A 26,703-nucleotide genomic window follows, 5' to 3' on the forward strand; every position below is an offset into this window, starting at 1 on the left:
ACTGTCTACAAATCCACTATTTGGACTCGGTATGGTTTATCTTGGAAATGTGCGGGGGACTAAAATCACCTTTTTTAAGAGTGTGGGGGACATGTCTTCCATGTCCCCCGCAGCTGCTATGCCCCTGAATTTTAAAATGTATTCCACTACAGATTACAGAATACCTGCTGAAAATTTGATTTGTAAGGTATTCTGAAAGATTACTCAAGGTCAATTACGTAATCTCAATACTTTGGGTTACTTCTTTAGCACTGGCATATTTTTTTTTAACTTGTTTTGACTATAAATAAGTTAATAACAAATAAAAAAAATTTTGCTAGTCCAATAAGACACATTAAAAATACATTCTCTGAAGAAAGCCTAAATATCTCATGCAGTGTTGCTTGAGATATCAATTGTATCTTATTTTAAGGATTTTCAGATATTTTTATAGGAAAAAATACAAAAATTCACATCAAGAATACGATTTTTGCAGTACATCATTGCTCTAATATTAAATGTCTTACTAGAGAAAAAAAATTATGATCTAACGTGGATTTTCTTGATAAATATATATATATATATATATATATATATATATATATATATATATATATATATATAATCGTGCCTTTTAACAGGTGCATGTATAAAAGCTAGAAATGTTAGCTTACAGCATAAAGTTAAAAGTTTACATGCAGTTTACACAAGGTTAACTATTTCTGCTGCTCCAAACTGGCTTCAAAACCCAACAGTACCACTGAGTGTACACAATGACATCTTCTGATAATTTATATGGATAAATGTTTTCCAACTGAATAGACAAAATATTACATGAAATAAATAACAATAAAATGCAAAGTAATCTCTTCAGTATTAAAAATACTTTTTTAATGTAACTGTATTCTGTAGTGGAATACAGTTACTTATATTTTGTATTTTAAACACGTAATCCTGTTACATGTATTCCATTACTCCCAACCCTGCTGGTAACTTTATTTATGCTTTAACCAATTTTACTCTACGCATGCAAATCCTTTAGGCACTAATTTACCTTCACAGACTGGCTCAAAAGTAGGACAATATCCAAAATAACGTATTTGTCTTATTCTATAACAGATGATTAAATAATAATAAAATGTCATGCACAAAATAATAATAATATTTGGAATTTTTATATCAAATTTTAAAGTTACAAAATTACTTTATTGAGTGCTGGCTTCAAATAAATAACTTTTTAAAGGTTTTTCACAGGGATTCGCCTTTTAAAGGTGCACTTCTTTGTCTTTGTGTCATGTTGGACTTACACTGACACCTAGCGGCTTGGATGAAGCATAATTTAAAATCAATAGTTTTCAGTTTTATATGCCATTGTAGAAATTTAAGATTCACAGTCAGCCATGATTATTTTAATCAATGAGTGAATCAAATAACAGTATGGTTACCGAGACTAAGCGAGTTGTGTTCAGCTGGTCATGTGATTCTAACATGGCAGCCCCCATGTGCAGACCCTCTCCATGTAGAATAAAACAGCTTTTATAAGGTTAATGATATGACTGGAGTCTTCATTTTAATGTGAGTGGTCATGATTTCCTACATATATTGCAAAATTACAATTAATTTCTTTAGGAGTTTAACTTTTTTAATGAGGAAAAAAAATTACTGAGTGCACCTTTAATATTGCTAAGAGAACCTTCTGGATGTAATAATAGCCCTTTTAATTTCTGTACTTTTCTAAACCTAATACCCACATGTGTAAACTCCCGAATTACAACAAACTACAATACCCAGAATAATTGAGAGGGATCGCTCCGTAATTTGATTGGTCGAATTGGTTGTCACGCCCCACTGCTTAGCGCTGATTGGCCTTCACACACGGCCTTTCATTGGTCAATCTGAGGAAAGAGGGGCGTGAGCACGACGGATGGTGGAGAGCAGTGCTGCGGGAGGGGCGAGCAGCGTGTTTCCGGTAAGAGCGACACAACAGTACCACTAAAAACCTTCCGTAAGAAAATTAAAGCTGACTTTTAAAAGTCTTTTATTCTCATGTGATTCGACATCGAATCTGTAACTGATTATATTGGCAGGGAGTCATCCATCGAAAGGCGGGGAACACACGCGGCAATGGAAGCCGAGTTTCGGGAAATCGATGAGTTTGGGAACTGGACCGCCGTTTACCAGGTAAAGCCGTGGATTTCAGACCGGACGGTTGGGAGTTTATTGTGGGTCAGGTCGGTACATTTACATGTGATTATAATAGATGGCGTTTTATCGACGTGATGAGCGCTTTGCCATCATCAGGTTAACCAGCAGGCCAGCTCAGGTACCAGCAGAACTTCACGAAACACACCGGATAAATATTAGACAATCACATGGACCTGTTGGTACAACAGGGTTTAAACTCAAACACCAGAAGCAGACGATCCGTGTCCTGTTAATGGTTAGGGAAAGCGCGAGTGTCCTCGGTAATAAATGGACCGGAGATTAGATTCAATGAGATGCTCAAATTCTGACCTGTCAACCTGTCACCCTGTCACGAGTAGATGGATGGGGAAAATAAGATTGATAGTACTCCTTTATGTCGCTTTAATTATTCATAAAGACTCAAAAGCAAGTTGATATTTATAATTTGCCATATTCTACCAATATCATAGAATAAAGGTACTTTGTAAGGGGCCGTTCATACCTAACTAATCCTAACGCTTTTTTTGTTTTGTTTTGTTGCGTCCGTCTGCACTGCTTTTTAGTTGTTTTTCAATGTAAACACGCTCTAGAGAGTCTCGAGGTCTCGCGTTTTAGACGACGTGTCAAGTAGAAAGAACGTCAATATTTTATGCTTTTGTACCTGGTGCTTTTCTTTTTTTCTCCCCTTTTCTGATGTACATTATTTAATCTAAGTCTGTACATTTCGTTTTGTTAATACCCTGGCAATAAAGAAACGACGGCAACTGTTAAAAACGCGTCTCGAGACCCCTGCGTTCTGTCCTAAACGTTGCGTTGCGTCTAGCTTCTTTTTTTATTTTATTTAGTTGAACAACGCGTTCTGTCTGAACAGCCCCTAACAGATTAACTGAATCATTTGTAAATAGAGATCTGTATACAGATGAAAAGGATGAGTTAATCTTTTAAAAGAGGAAGTCTGTTATTATTGTAATGATCTGCACTTGATTTGACACTTTTGTCCAGTTCTCTTGCTCACTTTCGTTTTTCAGTGCCGGTAAAGGATGTAGGGGATCATACATTAGATGCCTGCGCTGCTCTACTGTCCTAACTGTTTGTATGATTTGCATACAGAGATTCTCAGCCACTCAGTTGAACCAAGCAAATAATTTGCCTTTTTGTTTCACTTTATTTGCAAAGGGGAATTAAGTAATTTCATCTCATTTACTTTTGTTAACTGTAGGAGATCAGGCAGAAGTCCAGCGACCTACCATGTAAGCTCGCCAAACTTCCAGAAAACAGAAGTCGTAATCGCTACAGAGACGTCAGCCCATGTAAGTGTGTCGCTTCCCTTGTTCTTTAGAGTCAGTGACATCTAACGGAAGGGGCCTGCTTTCAGTGAGCTGTTAAAGTCATTTCACACTCAAAATGTCATGTCTTTTTTTTCTTCTCCCCCCTCTTTTTTTTTTAACTCTTCCTTCACAAAGACTTTAAAGAGCGATGCTGTTGTGGTTTCCTCTCTCTCTCAGTCTTTCTCTTTTTCCACAACAACCCCGAAAGGCCCTTAGCGTAAAGAACAGCACATAAGCCTGTTGAATGAATGTTTGTGTGTTTGGTTTCAATTGAGCATTTTTATCATGAAGATGTTTTTTTCTCTTTCTTGGGGGGAACTGAGAACAGGACCTGAAAAAGAATGGTTCCACAGCTGAATGTGCAAAGCATCATGGGTATTGTACCTCACAGCTTAATATCTCTCTCTTCTCACAGTTGACCACAGCCGTATTCGTCTACAGATTGGGAATAATGACTACATCAATGCCAGTCTGATCTCTGTGGAGGAAGCTCAGAGAAACTACATACTTACTCAGGTGACACACTAACATTTATACTTAAGGCCCAGATTTGCATCTGCTGAGCAGTGTGATTCCATATTTGCACCCGCACACCCTTTTACACAAATATGAGGATGATACAGATAGAAAAAAAGGTACAGCAGGCTTCATTAATGTACCATTAGAAACATTTTCTGTTGCAAATGCTCTACTACTGGCACTGAAGTTCATTGAGACTGCTCCACACGTTTTATTTTTAATTTTTATTAATTTTTATAATAGTCTTGAAGCATTGGAATCTATAAAATCTAAAAAAAGATTTGAATCAAATTGTCATCTCTTGAATCAAAGAATTGTAGTATTATTTTCTGCTGGGTACCTGGTCACTCAGGAATCTCCGGTAATGAACAAGCAGACAGAGCTGCCAGAGAAGCATTATCTACAGAACCAGTAAAATGCCCTATATCTTTCACAGATCTGAAACCAACATTAAATATATACATTAAAAACAAATGGCAGTCGGAATGGGATCAGTGTTTAAACAACAATTTACGTGAAATAAATCTTGTTGTTGGGACAAGATAAGTGTTCCTTTTTAATAATCGCTGGGATCAGGTCATTTACACAGGATGCCGGATAGGACATACAAGACTCACACACCAATTTTTACTATCAGGAGATAATTCACCAAAGTTTTCATCTTGTCAGAATCCACTATCTATTAAACATATTTTACTGGACTGTAATACTTCTACACATTTGAGGAACTTGTATTATTCTGTTGATACTTTTGAAAAGGTTTTTAATCAAGTGAATCCAAATTTCGTTTTAAGGTTTCTAGAAAAAAATGAATCTTAAACACCTTATATAGTTCTGTTCTTGAATAACTAAACCTGGCTCTCACCGTGAATATAGCCATAGAAGCTGGCATGGCATAAAAAAGAAAAGAAAAAGAAAGTCATGTCCACACAGGTGTTTGTTTGTTTTTTTGTTCTTCTTTTAGTGTGATCTTTAACTATTCAAAGTTACTTGATATCTAGCTGTTGCAACCTGACTTAGGGGTGATAATTCCTGCATATTATAAAACAATAAAATGTTAAAGGGATCATGAAATGCTTTAAAAACAATTTTTTTTTTATTATGTTCCTTGAGGTTGATTTATAATTTTATAAAAGTTTTTTGCACAAAAAACGGTCAAATATTTGTACAACTGTTCCATTTTCTTTTTTTTCTTTTTTTGTTGTTGATTTTTTTCCCCACCTTTTTCACCCAATTTGGTATGTCCAATTCCCAATGTGCTTTTAAGTCCTCGTGGTCGCGTAGTGATTCGCCTCAATCCGGGTGGCGGAGGATGAATCCCAGTTGCCTCTGCGTCTGAGACCATCAACTTGCGCATCTTATCACGTGGCTAGTTGAGCACGTTGCCACGGAGACATAGCGCGTATGGAGGCTTCATGCCATCCACTGCGGCAACTACACTCAACTCACCATTCGCCCCACCGAGAACGAACCATATTATAGCGACCACGAGGAGTTTACCCCATATGACTCTACCCTCCCTAGCAACCGGGCCAATTTGGTTGCTTAGGAGACCTGGCTGGAGTCACTCAAGCTAGCGAACTAGCGAACTCCAGGGGTGATAGCCAGCGTCTTTTACCACCGAGCTACCCAGGCCACCAACTTTTCCATTTTCCATCCTCATTCTGACCCTCTGTCAGAAACGCTCTGTTTTAGGCTGCTTCTCCTTTAAAACTTGAAAGTTAATGCCCACTGTTCTGATTGGCTAACGTCATTGCATCAGAAAAATAGTATCCACGCCCCACACTGTGTATATTAGTATATTACCATAATATATTTTATTTCACTCTGCTTTCTTCACACATAATACAATTATTCAACTTAAACAAATATTCTTTATCCGTTGATGTATTGATTTGATAATCAGCAGTGATTTTAAGCCCATATCCAACCCAAACCCAAAATTGCTCACTGTCTTTATCATTCCTTCTCTTAGCAAGCACTGTTACAATAAGCTGTATTTTGTGATAGCATCGTAGGCAATATTCGTGTGACGAGGAGGAGGGTGGGGCCATGAGTCTGCATGGCCCCCAAATGGGCTAATCAGCCGAGGAGAGGGATAAGGCCGAGCTGGATGCGGCAGTTCGGGAGAGAGAGAGCCACACGCAGCTGCCGCATCCGGCTCAGCCTTATCCCATGCAGACTCACATCATACTTCGTAACAGTGTTGTAACTGTAAACACAAACAGTTTTAACAAGGCACGTTAGCCCCTCAGTACACTAAAGCAGAAGGGGGAAAAAAATTGTTTTACTGTTTATCAAGCGCTGAAACTTTGCTTGGTGCAGAACAATCTTGAATAATGTTAAACAATGTAACAGACACCTCTTTGCAGCCTGAACTTGTTCTGAATCTTGCATCTTTGTGACACCCACTCTAAAAACATCTAGAAGCAGCACAACAAATTAAACAGAGTGCAGGTGCCTCGACATGCATTTTTAAGACTTGAAGTTCTTTTTAACTTGGCATGGTTTCTAAAAATGTGCCGGTCCTGTACGAGATGCTGAAGAAACAGCAAAATGCAATGCAACAGTCAAAGAGATTTGTCCAACATGTGTTTACATGGGAAAACAGTGATGAGATGATGAACAGAGCAGATGCATGTAAAAACACGTTTGGTGTGAACGGCCCCTAACTCATTAATTTGTGCGTGCTTTGAGTGAGAGCAAGGAACAAGTTTGGTAGGCCTGTTTATTTTTTCATTTAATATCCTGAAGTCCTAATTGAAAAACTGATCCAAACCCGGCCCGAAACCTGATGAGTTCTCGGGTCCCGTCGGGCCTGGGTAGGGTTGCAGACCTCTACTTAGCGATAAACTATGTGGTAACTACAAATGCTCTTTTTATACTAGGGAGAAAGTTTTGAATTCTGAAACTTACAGTATGTTTTTATAGGACAGTTACCTCTTATATGTCTAAATATCAAGGAAAATGTTATTCTCCATTTCATGACCCCTTTAAAATAATAGTTCACCCAAAAATTTAAATGCTGTCATCATTTACTTACTCTCATGTCATTCCAAACTTGTATCACTTTCCTTTTTTTCAAACGAACACAAAAGGAGCAGTTTTGAAGAATGCGCTGGTCACTGTTTTCCAAGCAATTGCAACGAACTGGAACTGGAGCATATTTTTAAATATTAAGTATCATAAAAGTGGTTCATGCGACTGTTGCGCTGTGTTCCAAGTTGTCTCATGACATATGATTGCTATGGGTGAGAAACCAAAATTTAAAGGAATATTCTGGGTTCTTGACTCGTCCCTCCTCTTTAAAGAAAGCAATAATCGAGGTTACAGTTAGGCACTTACAATGTGAGTGAATGGGGCCGATTTTTGGAGGATTTAAAGGCAGAAATGTGAAACTTTAATTTTATAAAAGCACTTACATTAATTCTTCTGTTAAAAATCCTGTATTATTTGAGCTGTAAAGTTGTTTAAATCGTATTTTGTACAGTTATATAAGGGTTAAAGGATTTGTTACCATTACATCGTCATAGCCAATTTTACAATTTTGTTGTCATAACTTTACACTGTGATGAGGAGGAGGGTGTGGCCGGGCTGTGATGGAGCACAGCCGACGTTGAATCAGCTGATCAGCGGGAGAGCGAGACAAGACGCCGGCCACGTTGCATGTGTGTCTGTGTCCTTAAGTTTTATGTTGTTTTAAGTTAATTTATGCATTAAAAGTTTGTTTATTGTTCAGCTGGTTCCCGCCGCCTCCTTCCCAACCTTTAACTGTTACAGTGGTGCCGAAACCTGGGAAGGAGGAGGGATGCGCTGTCGCGGAGTGCTCGGCGCTGCCATCCGCCAGGGGAGCAGCCGCGGCTCTCTGCCTGGGGACAGAGGAGTTGCTGCCGGTTGCCGAGAGCCGGAGTAACCGCGGCCGTCTACCGAGCAGGGGATGAGCAGTTCCGTCCACCAGAGGCGTATATGTTTACATATATGCCCCATTCACTAGCACTGTAATTGCCTCACTGTAAGCCATTTTGCTTTTTTTAAAGGAGACCTATTATTCCCCTTTTTACAAGGTGTAATATAAGTCTCAGGTGTCCCCAGAATGTGTCTGTGAAGTTTCAGCTCAAAATACCCCACGGATCATTTATTATACCATGTTGTAAATGCCTCTTTTTAGGTGGAATCAAAAACATGCTGTTTTCCTGTGTTTCTCTTTAAATGCAAATGAGCTGCTGCTCCCCATCTCTCCTATTATTATACAGACAGTAAGCGTAAAAATAACTACATAGCTCTGGTCTCCATGAATACAATCACATACAATGGTAACTGACAGTAAGCACTTTCAGGTTAAAAATTAAAAATAATGACATAGCTCTGTTTTCCGTGAATACAATCAGAGACGATGGCAACTTTAGCTGCTTTAGCCGTGGAATCAGCTAACAAGCACATTCGGAAAGGCGATTTGCAAACATTAACAAAATATAAAGTGCGATACTAAAGCTGGAACACGAACAGTTGGTACTGATCCATGCTTGAGAATCATATTTTTGGAAAATCCTTCTTTATATTTGTGGCAGCAGGGGCGTGGTCGAGCGACTGTCCGGAGAGAGAGAAAGCGGTAAGGGCGCTTACTCCGGAGCTAAATTATGTCTAACATCTGTCTCTAATTCCAGTGAGCTGGGGAGAACGGCATATAAACAGCCACACCACCGTCAGAGGCAGAGAGAGAACGACACGTCAGTCCAGTGTTGGCTTGTGTCCTGAATGTCAAAAATGTCTTTTACGAAGTTTATGTTTATGGAGATTTTTTGTTAACCCAGGAAAACACTAGAGAGAGTGTACAGGCTGTGCAGAGGGCAGAAAATAAAAGCCTTACTTTGACGGTGTCTGAGCTTCCCGACTCGTCCTTTCCCGTGCAGCCTTCGCAATATTGAGCCTCATTCACAAAGCAGTCCGGTGTAAAATGATTTGCACAAACATAATCGAATTTTGGTATGTTTTTGGTATGAAACAAAATGGCGGACTGTGTGTAGATCACTCGGGGGAGGATCTATGATAATAGGGTGGAGTCCGTCACCAGTCGTGGGCGAGGCCTGCTCTAAAGTGACGTCACTTTAGAGTAGAAACGAAGACCGATCATTTTGAGACGCTGTTTTTGATTAATAGAAATATAAGAAAGAGGAGTGGGTGGACTTTTAACATTGTAGGGTGGTTGTGTACACACACTGCCGACTCACATTTATGTTCAAACACCATGTAAAAGTGAATTTTGCATAATAGGTCCCCTTTAAAGAAAAGGAGGGGCAAGTCAAAATGTATTTTTGTGGTAATCAATATTATGTAACAAATGCTGTCAATTGAGCTTAACTTGTATTGAACACAGAATATTCCTTTAAGTTATTCACTGAAAATCTTATGACGTAGCCCTCCTTGACAAGCCCAGAAGTAGCTGGTGTCTCCTTAGTAAGTGAATCATTCTTTTTAAGTCACATCTTTGCAGTGATTTGGTTGATTCATTTCACAAAAATTGTCTGAACGATTTGTTACAAAAGAAAAACCGACATAAGGATCTGGAACGACATTAGAGTGAGTAAATGATGGCAATTTTTTGGTGAACTATTTCTTTAAGTATATTAAGGCAATGGTCAATGTGGTGATTTTCAGTAACTCCCTGTTCAGAAATCCTGGCATTGATGTTTACATGCCTGAAGCCGTTAGACCACCACCACCTCAAGCGAAGTCACACACTAATTTAATACAGTGACGTTCTGTTTTGACACTTGTGACATCTGTCAGAGAAATGTTCTCTCTCCCACATTTTGAGAGTACAGTGGGAAATGTTGTGAAATATTGCATTGCGTCAGCACAGCATGTTTCTTTATTGTAGAGATGCACACTTTTGCTCTGAGATGGCAGTGGACTCGTCTCAACCTGCCAGCCTTGTTACGTCAGAGAATTGCCAGCTGAGAGACACAACACACACAGATCTGCACGCAAATTCTCACACGCACAGCACTTACTTCAAGCAGACTCTTTACAGATGTTTTGTTGTGATTTACTACACAGACTTTCTTTATGAGAATTTAAGATGATTTGAATGCATAAGTTTCCCCTCTAAGTAGAACTCAAATACTGTATATAATACTTTATAACAGTGGTTCATAACTCTTTATGCCGGTGGACCCGTGAGAATTAAAATATAAATATATATATATTACTAACTACAGTCTTGACCAACACAAAATAGGTATCGTTTGAAAGCTTAGCTCTACTTTTCCAATTCATTTAGGCATTATGACCAAAACTGAACAAGTGCTTTGAAATTTGTATACAAATCAGAAGTGTTCCATTTTGATAATTGAAAAAAAAAAAAAGAATTTGCATGCCACATTATTGTAATCTGTAAAAACATTAGACTGATCAAATAGCCATGCATCATATGTCATTGGAAAGCTCTGAAAGAGTAGAATACAACTAGCCTATCCACACGAAGTACAATGTGCACACACCACTTAATGTGCTATCTGGCTAAAAACACGTTAGCTTTCCTGGATCAGATGACTTTATCGGAAATTATGTAATACGTTGTCCAGTGTCATGGAACGCCAAACCAATTGTATTAGGATTCAGATCGCTGCAACCAGAGGTGGAAGTCATCCAAATATGGGCAGGGGATAGTTTACTGTAATTATATATGGCCACCAGGAGATGGCGCCAAGTACATGACACAGACTCAATGATTGCTCAAATGACACAGATTGAAACTGAATGAGATCTTGTTACTCAAGCCTGCATGCTTTGGAGAGAGAGAGAGAGAGCATACCTTTAGTTGTTGTATTTGGATGTGTAATAGGGTTGCACGGTTTACCGGTACTAACGAAGTATATCGATACCAAACAAATTAAAACGGTACAATATCATCGTGATGTGACAAATTTGAGATTAAATCAGTGACATTTAAAAAATAAAATAAACCTCTGGATATGGCCAAGTATGATCATTAAACAGCAGATGGATGTAATTTAATTAAATAATATACAGTCACATGCGCTGCACGCTACAGAATGAACAAAAGGTGCTGCTCTGCTCTGTTATCTGCTTCACAAACAAACACACGGGCGCACTCATGCACACACACTCGCACAAACTCAACACACACTGCTGGTGCTTAATTTTTTTTAATGCAGTGTGTTTAGAGTATAAACGGCTGTTAACACTTAAATGAACTCCTCAGGTGCAGCTCGGAGATTTCAGCTCGAGAATCGTGACAGGAGTATCCCAGAATTAATGGGAAGCCTGTAAAAACAATAAGAACTCAAAGGTTTGTCAAAATAAAAGTCCTGCTAACATGAAAGCTCTGTTCAAATGGATGCGTGAAATTGAAGACAGAAAAATATAACTACTGTATAAAAATGTAATATCCAAAAGTAGCAATCATACTCATAATAACAATTATGTGGTATTAAATGGTTGTATTATTATTATTATTTGTGAGCAATATCACAAATGTAAGCAGCCTTTTGCCACAGGTGATCAGATTTTTTTTCATTAATACTGTGAAGCTCTGTGTCACGGTTTATAGTAGCAGAGGCAGGACCCAAACGCAGAGTGAAGACAAAGGGGTTTTATTTATACAAAAAAGGAACAAAACCAAACATAAACTACCCCATAGGGGAAAACGCAGTCCAAGCTGTAAACCCACAGAAGCTGGGCTGGGGCACGAACTGGATACAGGACCGACTGGAACCGACAAGATCGACTAGAAACAGGGAAAAGAAACAATACTTACATGGACACAAAAAACAAGACGAACTGGCACTGGACAGCACACACGAGGAGACTAAAATAGGGAGAGAAATCAAACAGGTTAACAAGGGGGGCAGGTGTAACAGATTAACTAATAATGGGCAAACAAAATGCAAATGCAAAACTGAGAGACACATGGCAATACAGAAACAAAACCACATGCTCTCACAAGACACAGACACCCAAATGGCACGAGCGCATATCGCCAGGACAGTAAGGCAACATGCGCCCATGCCAACTGACAGACAAGACGAGAGAATGCACGGCAACAAAGCAATGCCCTGCATTCTCACACTAGACAAAGCCTGAGCGTACTTCAGAGGCAAACACCATGTGATGCACGTAACAGGTGACAACACGAGACAAGACACCTGTGTGAGAGTTCGGCCACAAATAAACCCGACATCTCAGATTGAAGTGACCAAACCTCAGCACAACATGAAGACGTGACTCAGATGAAAGCGAGCGCAACGCAAAGCGTGTCCGTGGTCGCGAGAGACAGACATAAACGATTGACGTGAGTGCATGCCTCCAAGATGACATAACTGCAATACACTCACGCCAATAAAAGACAGAATATGGGGCATGAGTGTCCGGATCCTGACACCAACCGAAACCGAACCAGACAGGGAAGTCAGGATCCAGACACCATGCTCTGGACATGAAACACAAGACGAACCAAAGAGCGCACGGCGGGGAAACCACACCTGAAGCGTGCGCTCGCACAAAGACAGAAAACAAAACACAAGACAGACATAGAACAATGATGTCACGATCCTGTCACGCAAAACTCAGACTGGCAGGATCGTGACAGCTCTGCTGTACAACATTTATTTTACCAAAAATAAAATTGCAATTATTTGTAATAAATAAATTATATACACTATATTGCCAAAAGTATTCGCTCATCTGCCTTTAGACGCATATGAATTTAAGTGACATCCCATTCTTAATCCATAGGGTTTAATATGACGTCGGCCCACCCTTTGCAGCTATAACAGCTTCAGCTCTTCTGGGAAGGCTTTCCACAAGGTTTAGGAGTGTATTTATGGGAATTTTTGACTATTCTTCCAGAAGCGCATTTGTGAGGTCAGACACTGTTGTTGGACGAGAAGGCCTGGCTTGCAGTCTTCGCTCTAATTCATCCCAAAGGTGCTCTATCGGGTTGAGGTCAGGACTCTGTGCAGGCCAGTCAAGTTCTTCCACACCACACTCGTTCATCCATGTCTTTATGGACCTTGCTTTGTGCACTGGTGCGCAGTCATGTTGGAACAGGAAGGGGCCATCCCCAAATTGGAATTGTCCAAAATCTCTTGGTATGCTGAAGCATTCAGAGTTACTTTCACTGGAACTAAGGGGCCAAGCCCAGCTCCTGAAAAACAACCCCACACCATAATCCTCCCTCCACCAAACTTCACAGTTGGCACAATGCAGTCAGACAAGTACCGGTCTCCTGGCAACCGCCAAACCCAGACTCGTCCATCAGATTGCCAGATGGAGAAGCGTGATTCGTCACTCCAGAGAACGCGTCTCCACTGCTCTAGAGTCCAGTGGCGGCGTGCTTTACACCACTGCATCCGACGCTTTGCATTGCACTTGGTGATGTATGGCTTGGATGCAGCTGCTCGGCCATGGAAACCCATTCCATGAAGCTCTCTACGCACTGTTCTTGAGCTAATCTGAAGGCCACATGAACTTTGGAGGTCTGTAGCGTTTGACTCTGCAGAAAGTTGGCGACCTCTGCACACTATGCCCGTCAGCATCCGCTGAACCCGCTCTGTCATTTTACGTGGCCTACCACTTCGTGGCTGAGTTGCTGTCATTCCCAATCGCTTCCACTTTGTTATAATACCACTTACAGTTGACTGTGGAATATTTAGTAGCGAGGAAATTTCACGACTGGACTTGTTGCACAGGTGGCATCCTATCACAGTACCACGCTGGAATTCACTGAGCTCCTGAGAGCGGCCCATTCTTTCACAAATGTTTGTAGAAGCAGTCTGCATGCCTAGGTGCTTCATTTTATACACATGTGGCCATGGAAGTGATTGGAACACCTGAATTCAATTATTTGGATGGGTGAGCGAATACTTTTGGCAATATAGTGTGTGTGTGTGTGTGTGTGTGTGTATATATATATATATTTATTTATTTGATTAAAACTGGATGTATCAATTTGATTAAACACCATTTGTTCTTAACATTTAATTAAAACATTTAACATGGAATCCAGAAGATTTTTAATGGAAAACGCATAATTTGTATTTTTAAGACTTTTTGTAGTTCTTTTATAATAATCAAGTCATTTTCTATGTAATTTCATCAAAAATCTGAGGCTTTTTATATGTTGATTATAGTATCGATTTAGAATCGATACCAAGCTACCAGGGCTGGTATTGTACCGAAACCAAAATTTTGGTATCGGAGCAACCCTATTGTGTAATTAGTTCTTATGTACAATTATAGTGTTTAATTTGTTTGAAGCTTTTGGACACTTGCAGATGTTTTTGGACACTAGGATAAATAATTTTTTACTGCTATAACTTTTGATTGCTTTCAACACAAAATTGATACTCACATACTGGTGACATGATTGGGGAAAAAACTAAAAATCGGATCTACCTTATTTACACCCTGAGAAATATAATGTCAAATAAAAAAAAGAAATATAAGGAAAAAAGTCTATTTTTAGCTTAAGTTTGTTTGTGATTTTTTTTTTTTTTTTTTTTTTTCAACAGTTTCTGAGAGTCTCAGAACGGATCATAATCTATATCATAAAAAAATTAAAAAAGTTCTTTACAGTGATACCAAACACTTAACCCTCCTTGTCTTTTGTTGAGTTATAAGCCTTTAATTTTGGGTATGCCACTGAAAAGGAAATCTTTAAAAACACCTTCAGAGTTTAAAGGGTTAACTGGTTGGTCGCAGATCTGTTCTTATCACAGAACTGCAGTGGGAAAAAAAACACAAATAATAAAATGCAACTAAACATATAATTTGGATAGCCAAATAAAAAGGGCTACTCAACTCTTAAAAGTAAGGAGATAACACTTCCGATATCTTTTTCTTTTTTTTTTTGTGCATCCAGTCAAACTCCACATTATCATACAGATCTGTAATAATGAAATTGACATGTTCATTCATGTATGTGATGGCAATGGAATGCTTGTGGATGTGCTTGTTTTGGTGATTGTGTGTATGTGTGTGTTTAGGGCCCGTTACCAAACACCTGTGGTCATTTCTGGGAGATGGTGTGGGAACAGCGCTGCCGAGGGGTTGTGATGCTGAATCGTGTTATAGAGAAAGGCTCTGTAAGTTAAACATGTATACACAACTATTCTTCTGTCTACAATATACACTACTGGTCAAAAGTTTAGAAACACTTACTTATTCTTTATTATAATTTTTTGTTTTTACATTTTAGAATAATAGTAAAGTCATCAAAACTATGGAATAACATAAATGCAACTATGGGAATTATTTTGTGACTAAACAAAATCCAAAATAAATCAAAACTGTTATATTTTAGCATCGTCAAATTAGTCACCCTTTGCCTAGAATTTGCAGACATGTACTCATGACATTTTCTCAATTATGTTCTATGTTGGGCACTTATTGGCTGCTTATTATTTGGTCCAAGTCATCAATTTCAAAAATGTATTTCTTTTTTTTTATTTAAATTTTAGTTTTATAATGAAATAAATTAATATGGTTGCACAATTATATTTTTGTCTACAAAATTAATTTCAGACATTTAAGCATACGCCTTCAGATCAAAAGATTTTTAAGATCATGAGAAACATTTCAGTCAAGTGTTTCAGAACTTATGACCGGTAGTGTAGATGAACACAATATCTACAGATGCCAACCTGGAACATTTGCACACCAGCATATGCATGCAGTGTTTGTTGTGGAGTGTGTGTGTGTGTGTGTGCAGGTAAAGTGTGCTCAGTACTGGCCACAGCGAGAGGAGAGGGACGCTGTTTTTAAGGACACAAACTTTAAACTCACTTTGATCTCAGAAGATGTGAAGTCGTACTACACAGTACGTCAGCTGGAGTTGGAGAATCTGTCGGTGAGATGCTTGATCTTCCTCTCATCCCTTCCTCTTCCACTCATGCAACTATTATCATTGCTTATACAGCGAAAGTACTTTAAAGGTGATGTGTCTACTGGTTTTGAATGTTAAAATTCTTCTGGTCCAGCTTAAAGGTGCACTCAGTAATTTTTTCCTCATTAAAAAAGTTTAACTTCTAAAGAAATGAATTGTTATTTTGCAATATTGTATATGTAGGAAATCATGACCACTCACATTAAAATGAAGACTTCAGTCATATCAGTAACCTTATAAAAGCTGTTTTATTCTACATGGAGAGGGTCCACACATGGAGGCTGCCATTTTAGAATCACATGACCAGCCGAATACTACTCGCTTAATCTCAGTAACCATACTGTTATTTGACACTTTTACTCATTGATTAAAGCAATCGTGGCTGAACTGTGAATACAAAATGTCCACAATGACATCTCGACATGTTACAAGATGTGGAGCTCTCCAATTCTTTTGTTGTTTTTGTTTGTTTGTCCTGTGTTTAGTAATTTTTTTCCAATCAGTTTTACCAGGGACGAACTGCTGAACATTCGGCAGCACATACCAGACAATCTTTTCCCGGTTTTTGACTATTATGACTTTTTGCTGGACATTTTAGTCAGAGGCGCTGCTGTGTTCAAGCGTGCTATGAGACGCAAGTGAGGGAAGTGAGCCGGTGTCCTGGTCAATCTCCATTAGCACGGCTTTCGAACAGCACTGCCAAGTATCTCCGCTCTCTTCCTAATTAAACGGATGAACTACATCACCCGTACAAGGACTTTTCAAACTCTGCTGCCTTGTGATTAACAGAAACCTGGCTGAGTGAAGCCATTCCATACAGCGCTGCCAGGCTTTCAGCGGATCACATTGCGGAGTTAACTGAGAAAACGAGAGGCGATGGAATATGCTTTTACATAAATGAACGTTGGTGTACAGATGTAACAACGTTAAAGAAGATGTGCTGTCCTAATTTGGAAGCACTCTTTATCAACTGTAAGCCTTTTCTACTCGCCACAGGAGTTTTCCTCGTTTATTCTGGTGAGTGTTTATATTCCTCTACAAGCGTGTGTGAGCACAGTGCTGCGACAGCTGGCTGATCAGATCACAGACACGGAACAACAGTACCCAGACTCACTTATTATTCTCTGCGATTTTAACAGAGCCAAGCTCGCCCGTGAACTGCCAAAATACAGACAGCACATTACATGCCCACCAGAGACAGAAATATACTGGATCACTGCTACACAACATTAAAGGATGCATATTGCTCTGTCCCTAGAGAAGCTTTGGGACTCTCTGATTACTGTCTGGTTCATCTTCTTCCGACCTACAGGCAGAAACTTAAATCAGCTAAACATGTAGAAAAGACTGTAAAAAGATGGACCAATGAAGCAGAGCTGGAACTACAAGCCTGTTATGACTGCACTGATTTTTTTTTTTGAAGCTGCAGACACCAATTTGGACAAGCTCACAGATACTGTGACATCATATATCAGATTCTGTGAGGATATGTGCATTCCGACTAGGACTTATTTAACATTCAACAATGACAAACCATGGTTTACAGCAAAACTCAGGCAGCTTCATCAGGCCAAAGAGGATGCTTACAAAAGTGGGGATAAATTCTTGTACAATCAGGCCAGAAACACACTGACAAAAGAGATTAGAGTGGATAAAAGAGGCTACTCTGAGAAGCTGAAAAACAAGTTTTCAGCTAACGACCCTGCATCAGTGTGGAGAGGCCTGAAAGGCATTACTAACTACAAGACACCATCCCCCAACACTGTAGGGAATTAACAACTGGCTGATGACCTGAATGTGTTTTACTGTAGATTTGAAAAGCCCAGTCTCACACCCCACACCCGCTCTGACCTTCACTTCACACAAACATCAACACCTCCTGCAACCACTCTCCTTAACCCTCCTGCTACTCAACCTGCACTTAAGATCTGGGAAGACGATGTAAGCCGGGTCTTCCGGAAACAAAAGACAAGGAAAGAACAAGGGCCCAGATGGTGTTTCACCCACTTGTCTTCACACAGATCTTCAACAGATCACTGGAGCAGTGTGAAGTTTCCTGCTGCATCAAATGCTTCACCATCATCCCTGTCCCAAAAAAACAAAAGCATAAGACCTGTCGCTTTGACATCTGTGGTTATGAAATCATTTGAGAGACTGGTGTTGGCCCACCTGAAGGACATCACTGGACCCTTTCTGGATCCCTTTCAATTTGTTTATCGAGCAAACGGGTCTGTGGATGATGCAGTCAACATCGGATTGCATCATATCCTGCAACATCTGGACAGACCAGGGACATATGCAAGGATCCTTTTTATGGACTTCAGTTCGGCTTTCAACACCATCATCCCAGCAATTCTCTGGACTAAATTAGATTAACTCTCTGTTCCCATCTCTGTCTGTCAGTGGATCACCAGCTTTTTGACTGATAGGCAGCAGTTAGTGAGACTGGGGAAATTCACTTCCAGCACCTGTATGTTCAGCACTGGTGCCCCCGAGGAATGTATGCTCTCCCCACTACTCTTCTCCCTGTACACCAACGACTGCATCGCCAAGGACCCCTCTGTCAAGCTCCTGAAGTTTGCAGACGACACTAATGTCATCGACCTCATCCAGGATGATGATGAGTCTGCATACAGAAAGGAGGTTGAATAGCTGGCTGTCTGGTGCAGTCAAAACAACTTGGAGATGGACACGCTCAAAACAGTGGAGATGATAGTGGACTTTAGGAGGAACACCCCAGCATTGACCCCGCTCACCATTCTGAGCAGCACTGTGACAGCAGTGGAGTCATTCAGGTTCCTGGGCTCTACCATCTCACAGGACCTGAAGTGGGAGACCCACATTGACTCCATTGTAAAAAAGGCCCAGCAGAGGTTGTACTTCCTTTGCCAGTTAAGGAAGTTCAACCTGCAACAGGCGCTGCTGATACAGTTCTACTTAGCAGTCATTGTGTCTGTCCTCTGCACTTCAATAATTGTCTGGTTTGGTTCAGCTATGAAATCTGACATCAGAAGACTACAAAGGCAGTTTGGACTGCGGAACGGAGACACGATTTGGACGGCACGTCGGGAGAAGATATTCAGCGTCAGTTGTCCAACATGTCGGTGATGCTAACGAAGGTTCTTGCTGACTTGGAGGATCTCGCTGTAATATGTCGATTGATTACGGCGATGGAAACAAAATTCTCCGAGTTGTTTACAAGAGTGACAGAAGTTGAAAAACTAATCGATTATCTTGAGTCATCGGAAAGGGAATTAACCGCTAATCCGCATCCAAAACAGATTTGGAATTAATTTCAGAAAAACTGGAATATTTTGAAAATATGAGCCGAAGGAATAACATACGAATTGTTGGAATTCCTGAGCATGAAGAGGGCAGAGATATGGTGAAATTCCTGGACGATTTTTTCCCGAGTCTGCTCGACATAACAGGCCACAAGCTGGAAATCGAGCAAGCTCACAGAGTGCCTGCTCGCAGAACTGCTGAGGGAGATGGGCCTCGATGCATTCTGGCCAAATTTCTGAAATCATCCGATAAAGATCTCGTGTTGTGCAAGGCAAGGAGCAAAGGGAAGCTTTCTTGGAAGAACCATAATATTTTCTTGTTCCCGGACTTTGCGAATTCCACGAGAGAAACGCGATCGGTTCAAGGAATGAAAGAAACTCTTACATGAAAAAGATCTCGTTTGCTCTGATGTTCCCGGCTAAACTGAGAATAGAAACGAAGAATGGTCGCAAAGTATTTACTTGTCCAAAACAGGCACTCTCCTTTATAAATACATTGGAGTAAGCCATTTGATGTTTCTTATATTAGTGGACTGACTCGCGGTTCAGGGACTCTATTATCTGAGGAAGCTGGGTGCCATTTTTGTTTCTTTTTGTGTTAACTCCGCCTAGAGGCTGGAGTTTGTTTTATAGCATGACTCCAAGAAACTTTTGCATTGACGGAAGATTTTTTGTTACACTGAAGTTTCCAGCCAGATCGAGAATGGAAACTTGGATGACCACAAAATATCTATATGCTCACATAAAGGACGTCTTTTATAAAGTTGACGAGTAAGTTATGGTGTGTTTTTTTTTTTTGGCGCGCGGCCTCCGAGTTAGTTTGGCTCTTGATCATCCGAGGAACTGGGATGCCGGTTTTGTTTTTCACGTTGGCTCTGCCTAATGGCTGGAGCTTGTTTTATGGAATTACACTACTTCGGGACAGTTGTGGTTAAATATGTTTGTTCTTTGTGCTTATGCCTCCTAGTAGAATGATTACCTCATCTGCTGCACTCATAACAGCCAGTTCACTGAACAATTGTTTGTCTGTCCGACGAAACTGAACGGTTTTATATCAGCTGGAGTTTATCAAGACAGTTCTGTGAATGAATCTACATGTTTTTTTCTGTTATTCTGCCTGTTGGCTGGGGTATGTTTTACAAAGTATTTTCTGTTATTGTAATTTTGCCTCACAAAATTTGTGCAGAAGCATCGGACTCGAGCAATTCGATGGCAAAGTTGTCGCGGGGGCTCTCGTAGGCGTACATGGACTCTTTGAGTTTAGAGGGATTGTCGCTGGTTGGCGCTGTCGTGCGCGGGGTTAATGCGCACGTTTTTCTTTTTTCTGTTTGTTTTGTTCCAGGGGAAGTTTGGGGTTTGATTGTTGCATTAATGGGGAATGTGGTCTGTATAATTTTGTTTTTGACACACTCATTTTTTAAATTTTTTATTACATCTGTATGTCAAATGTTAATGTAAATGGGTTATCTCTCTCCACATGGAATGTAAATGGGTTGGGGCACCCCATAAAAAGGAAGGTTATTTCTGTTCTTAAGTGCAAGAAATATGATATAGTGTTTCTTCAAGAAACGCATCTTTCCCCGCAAGAAGCTGAAAAATTTGGGAAGATATGGGGTGGGCATGTTTTCTTTAGTGCGGGCTCAAGTAAGAGCAGGGGAGTCATTATATTGATTAATAAACATCTACAATTCAAATGTCTCAAACAGATTAAAAATAAATTAGGAAGAGTCATTGTTGTGTTAGGAGAAATTCAGGGGCAAATGTTGAAATTGGCTAATATTTACGAACCTAACGTTGATGATCAGGGCTTTTTTATAGATCTTGAAGGGATGTTGCAAGCTGCTGGCATCTCTCATGACATAATATTGGGAGGAGACTTTAATCTTTTGATGGACTCAGTCCTTGATCACAGTGAAGCAAAAGTGTGTAAACCCCCTAGAGCTACATTGACACTTCACAAGATCTGTATAAATCTTGGTCTTATAGATATCTGGCGACTTCTGAACCCATCTGGTAGGGATTATAAATTTTTTTTTTTTCATCAGTTCATAAGATTTACTCTAGAATAGATTTTGTTTTTTTTTTTATATCGAAGTCCCTCATTTCATCTGTTGTTGATTGCTCAATTGGAAATATCTTAGTCTCAGATCACGCCCTGGTGAGTTTAGAGATATTGCCACATACAGAGAAAAGGAAATCATATAATTGGTGCTTTAATGTATCCCTTTTGCAAAATCCTGATTTTCAACAAATGTTAAAGACTGAAATCAGTGTCTATATGGAGACCAACTGGTCCTCGGTATCCTCTGTGGGCGTGGCTTGGGCGGCACTTAAGTCGGTTCTTAGGGGTCGAATCATACAGTATGCCTCATTTATCAAAGAATTCAAAGCACGAGAACTTGTGGAGTTGGAAGGAAATATTAAAAGTGCCAAGGCAGAGCTGAAGCGCCATATGTCATCTGATGGCCTCAGAGAACTGACACGATTGAAATACAGGTATAATACTATTCTGTCACAGAAAGTGGAGTTTTGGTTGTTCAGGGCAAGACAGTCATACTTTGAGGTATCATGTAGAAGGCTGGGGATATGGGATTCTTTTATTGGGAAATGGGGTAGATATTTGACGTTTTTGGGGCGCTCTCGCAGTGGGTCTGTGGAGAGAGAGGTACAGTTTAGTGTTGTATGTTTATTATATACAGTATATATATATATGTGTGTGTGTGTGTACATATATATATATATATATATATATATATATATATATATATATATATATATATATATATATATATTATTATGTTATTTTCTGTAAATGTGTGTACTTATCTAAGACCACTGGGATGTTCGTTTGGGGTGGGGTTCTTGATCGGGGAGGGAAAGTAGTAGGTGTTAATGTTGAATCACTGTATATATGTTTTGTTTTTCTTTGTTTTGAAAATTAATAAAAATGTTATTCACAAAAAGAACAGTTTTTTCCCCTCAGGCTGTCCATCTCAGCAGTTAAAACTGCCCCATTGAGCAATAATTGTGTGCAATACACTGCATAGTCTATTTATATTTATCCATATTCAAATCCATAAACATATCCTACCTGCCATTACATTCCCTTGCACTAAATATATATATATATATATATATATATATATATATATATATATATATATATATATATATATATACACACACACACACACACACAGTGGTGTGAAAAAGTGTTTGCCCCTTCCTGATTTCTTATTTTTTTGCATGTTTGTCACACTTAAATGTTTCAGATCATCAAACAAGTTTAAATATTAGTCAAAGATAACACAAGTAAACACAAAATGCAGTTTTTAAATGAAGGTTGTTATTATTAAGGGAAAACAAAATCCAAAACTACATGGCCCTGTGTGAAAAAGTGATTGTCCCCTAAACCTAATAACTGGTTGGGCCACCCTTAGCAGCAACAACTGCAATCAAGCGTTTGCGATAACTTGCAATGAGTCTCTTACAGCGCTGTGAAGGAATTTTGGCCCACTCATCTTTGCAGAATTGTTGTAATTCAGCCACATTGGAGGGTTTTCGAGCATGAACTGCCTTTTTAAGGTCATGCCACAGCATCTCAATAGGATTCAGGTCAGGACTTTGACTAGGCCACTCTAAAGTCTTCATTTTGTTTTTCTTCAGCCATTCAGAGGTGGACTTGCTGGTGTGTTTTGGATCATTGTCCTGCTGCAGAACCCAAGTTCGCTTCAGCTTGAGGTCACGAACAGATGGCCGGATATTCTCCTTCAGGATTTTTTGGTAGACAGCAGAATTCATGGTTCCATTTATCATAGCAAGTCTTCCAGGTCCTGAAGCAGCAAAACAGCCCCAGACCATCACACTACCACCACCATATTTTACTGTTGGTATGATGTTCTTTTTCTGAAATGCGGTGTTACTTTTACGCCAGATGTAATGGGACACACACCTTCCAAAAAGTTCAACTTTTGTCCCGTCAGTCCACAGAGTATTTTCCCAAAAGTCTTGGGGATCATCAAGATGTTTTCTGGCAAAAATGAGACGAGCCTTAATGTTCTTTTTGCTCAGCAGTGGTTTTCGTCTTGGAACTCTGCCATGCAGGCCATTTTTGCCCAGTCTCTTTCTTATGGTGGAGTCATGAACACTGACCTTAAATGAGGCAAGTGAGGCCTGCAGTTCTTTGGATGTTGTTGTGGGGTCTTTTGTGACCTCTTGGATGAGTTGTCGCTGCGCTCTTGGGGTAATTTTGGTCAGCCGGCCACTCCTGGGAAGGTTCACCACTGTTCCATGTTTTCGCCATTTGTGGATAATGGCTCTCACTGTGGTTCTCTGGAGTCCCAAAGCTTTAGAAATGGCTTTATAACCTTTTCCAGACTGATAGATCTCAATTACTTTCTTTCTCATTTGTTCCTGAATTTCTTTGGATCTCGGCAATAAGAAATCAGGAAGGGGGCAAACACTTTTTCACACCACTGTGTGTGTGTGTGTGTGTGTGTGATATATATATATATATATATATATATATATATATATATATATATATATATATATATATATATATATATATATATATTTGTCCTGTTGTGTATTTCTATATATACTTATAAAGCTGATTCTGATACTGAAATGATGCTGCATCCAAGCTGCTAGGTGTCAGTGTAAGTCAAAGATGACACAAAGACAAAAGTTACTTAGTGCACCTTTAATGAAGAGAAGGCTGTAAGTATGCCATTCATAGGCTGATTCCCTCCAAAAGTGTAAACATTATCCACTTTTCCACTATCAGGCCAGTGCAAGCCAGGGCTATCAACTGGCTAGCCGGGGCCAATAGCCTTGGACCTTGAGCTGTGAGATCAAAAGCGATCTGCATTCCCACCATCGGGCCAATAGTCCCGCAGTGTTGCCCTAAAACTGGCCCTAAATATGCCGCCCTGCTGCCAACATCACACACCCCTCCCATTCAGAAGCAAGAGGGAAACACAAGCGAGAGGTATCATGTTACTCAGCTATCTAAAATATCTAGTTTATATCGTTTGTAAACATTATCCAGCTAGCAAGATAAGTTAGCATTGACAACTCGCCGACTGTAACTGCCATGGTGTCCCGAGTGGTCTCTCCGCTAACAGCAGGATGATGTCCCAGCACACCATCCATGATCTCTACCCATGGAAAGTTCATTATTTGGGCACTGCTTTGTCCATTGTGCGATTTAAACGATTTGTACTGTTTTTTTATTTTTTTAATTCTTTTTTTAAAACCTATACCGTTGTGCGCTGGATACACAACCTGGTGAGTTCGGTGAGACTCCGAGACTTTGACATTGACCCCGCCTGACGCTCCGCCAATTCCCAGTTGGCCTTGTTTGGCCCAGGGGTAATCGGCGGGTTAAAGGCCATTGACTGTTGGCTCTCTGAGAAAGAACTGAGGAGCCATGATGAGGCCCCGGAAACGACAATGGGAACGCAACTGGCCCTGGCACGCACAAGCACACCCTCATTTGGCCTGACAGTGGAAATGCGGCTTTTATGGCTCTGTAGCACTTTCAAAACATTGCTCTGCTTGTTTAAGCAGCCTGAAACAGCAACATTGGCTCAACCAATAGCATGGAGTTTGGGGCTGGAGTGTTTGTTTGCAAACAGAATCATTCTTTTTGCAGTTCCAAAAATTGGCACAGAAATTACGCATTTAGCTGAAATGCTTGTTTTCCAAAACAAAAACGTTGTTATAACGGAACAGGTTTGAATAGACTGTTGACTTGACTCTACTGTCTCAGGATATTACACATGCCAAAAGCTTATACCAGACAAACACACTCATTATCATGACTAATGTTGTTTTGTGTGTTAAAAGACTCAGGAAACACGGGAGATTCTTCATTTCCACTACACCACATGGCCAGATTTTGGTGTGCCTGAGTCGCCTGCATCTTTTCTTAACTTCCTGTTCAAAGTGCGTGAGTCGGGCTGTCTGAGCCCCGATCATGGCCCTGTTGTGGTCCACTGCAGTGCTGGTATCGGCCGTTCTGGAACATTCTGCCTGGTAGACACCTGCCTTCTACTGGTGAGAGGACTGAATGCTTTTATTTCTCTGTGATGCCAGATCACCACATTTAATATTTTTTTCTATTGCTTTACAATGTGTTAAACTTGACAATAAACCTGACTTTGACTGAGAATCATGCTGTTTCAAAACCACAGCAGAAACTAACATGCCATTAAACATACTCCATTGTTTAAAAATTTTTTTCTATATAAATATTAAGAAAATCAATTGTAGCCTTTAAGTATTTTTCAATGAAGTAAATATTGCTTCAGAATTTATTCAAGTAAAAATGTACTAATAAAAAAAAAATAATTGCAAGCAATAAAACAAAGAACAAGGAAAAATTACAAGCAATAAAAAAATTATTCAAATTAAGTAAACAGTGCTTGATGTTTTTCAGATTTTTTGCAGTATCAAGTATTTGAGTAAATATTTAGAAACTGAAAAAAATACAGTAGTTATCAATTTAAAATAAAACTCCTTGAATTTCTGTATGATGTTGGCATGAATGACAACACAATGAAAAAATTGGATCTGAACATAGCCTTTCATATGTGGAAATAAATCAAATATGTATCTAATTTTTTCCAATGTGCCTTCAGTGTGAATAGCCAGGTCAGATTTAATGTGATTTTTACATTAATCTAGCTCAACATTCGTTAATTGTGTGCTATATTTCCGGCATTTATAGGTGTGTCATGGTTTTAAACTTTTAATTGTGTCATATCTTTTCTCGTTTTTCAAGGAAATAAAGCAAAATTAAAGGCTCAACGTTTGGATTCAGCGATTTGTTTGGACTACACGTAGTAAAATATGCATATGAAAAATACAGAGTAGATTTATGTAAATGCTTTTACTCATGTCACTCGTGCAGAAAACAGTTTCTATATTCTTTCAAACTGTATTAAAATGCGAATGCAAGCAAGTTAATGGAAATCTGAAATAATTATAGATAACTCTCCTTATCTTACATATATTTTATGCTGTTTTTCCTGCTGTACTTTGATTTTATGGTGTGTTTCGCTCTTTAGTAATATCACTCTCTGATAATTAAATTGTACCATAATGAAGGCAAATACTTTATTTATAAATACTTAATCCATCAAGATGGTCTTTCACCGTAACTTGATGACATATTATTAGATATATAGGCATTAATTGTCCTATCCACTTTTAAACAAAAAAACAGCTAATTACATTTTAAATGCTATTTAATTAATTATTCATATTATAATGATGAAAATGCCAGAGTTTGTTATACTCCCAAGTAGGGAGTGTTGTACTCATACTAGGCAGTTTAAGAGTGTTGGCTGTTAAGACCAGTATCTGATATGGGCTACATTTAAAATATCATGTTAACAACCTGACAAAAAAATCAGATTTGGGTCACATAAAGCTGTGGTTTGAACGTAGCCAATGTACTGGTTCTTTTGACTTCCTAAGTCTTGAAACCTGC

At 39.4% G+C, this 26,703-nt stretch overlaps 1 protein-coding gene across 4 annotated transcripts in view; it reads left to right on the plus strand.

The window, feature by feature from the left end:
* Positions 1–1,887: 1,887 nt before the first annotated feature.
* Positions 1,888–26,703, plus strand: part of LOC127414928 (tyrosine-protein phosphatase non-receptor type 1-like) — a 41,021-nt gene continuing 16,205 nt past the window's right edge. For 3 of the 4 annotated variants that reach the window (XM_051653333.1, XM_051653335.1, XM_051653336.1), the window contains exons 1-7: positions 1,922–1,984; positions 2,067–2,160; positions 3,383–3,473; positions 3,907–4,007; positions 15,020–15,118; positions 15,745–15,882; positions 25,056–25,265. In XM_051653333.1, coding sequence (XP_051509293.1) covers positions 2,104–2,160; positions 3,383–3,473; positions 3,907–4,007; positions 15,020–15,118; positions 15,745–15,882; positions 25,056–25,265 — 696 coding nt within the window. In that variant the 5' untranslated portion in view covers positions 1,922–1,984; positions 2,067–2,103. Of the gene's footprint in view, positions 1,985–2,066; positions 2,161–3,382; positions 3,474–3,906; positions 4,008–15,019; positions 15,119–15,744; positions 15,883–25,055; positions 25,266–26,703 lie in introns of all 4 variants that reach the window. The other variant, XM_051653334.1, reaches the window with a different exon arrangement.

This window comes from Myxocyprinus asiaticus, chromosome 24 (assembly GCF_019703515.2).
Source record: "Myxocyprinus asiaticus isolate MX2 ecotype Aquarium Trade chromosome 24, UBuf_Myxa_2, whole genome shotgun sequence".
Classification (NCBI taxonomy): domain Eukaryota; kingdom Metazoa; phylum Chordata; class Actinopteri; order Cypriniformes; family Catostomidae; genus Myxocyprinus; species Myxocyprinus asiaticus.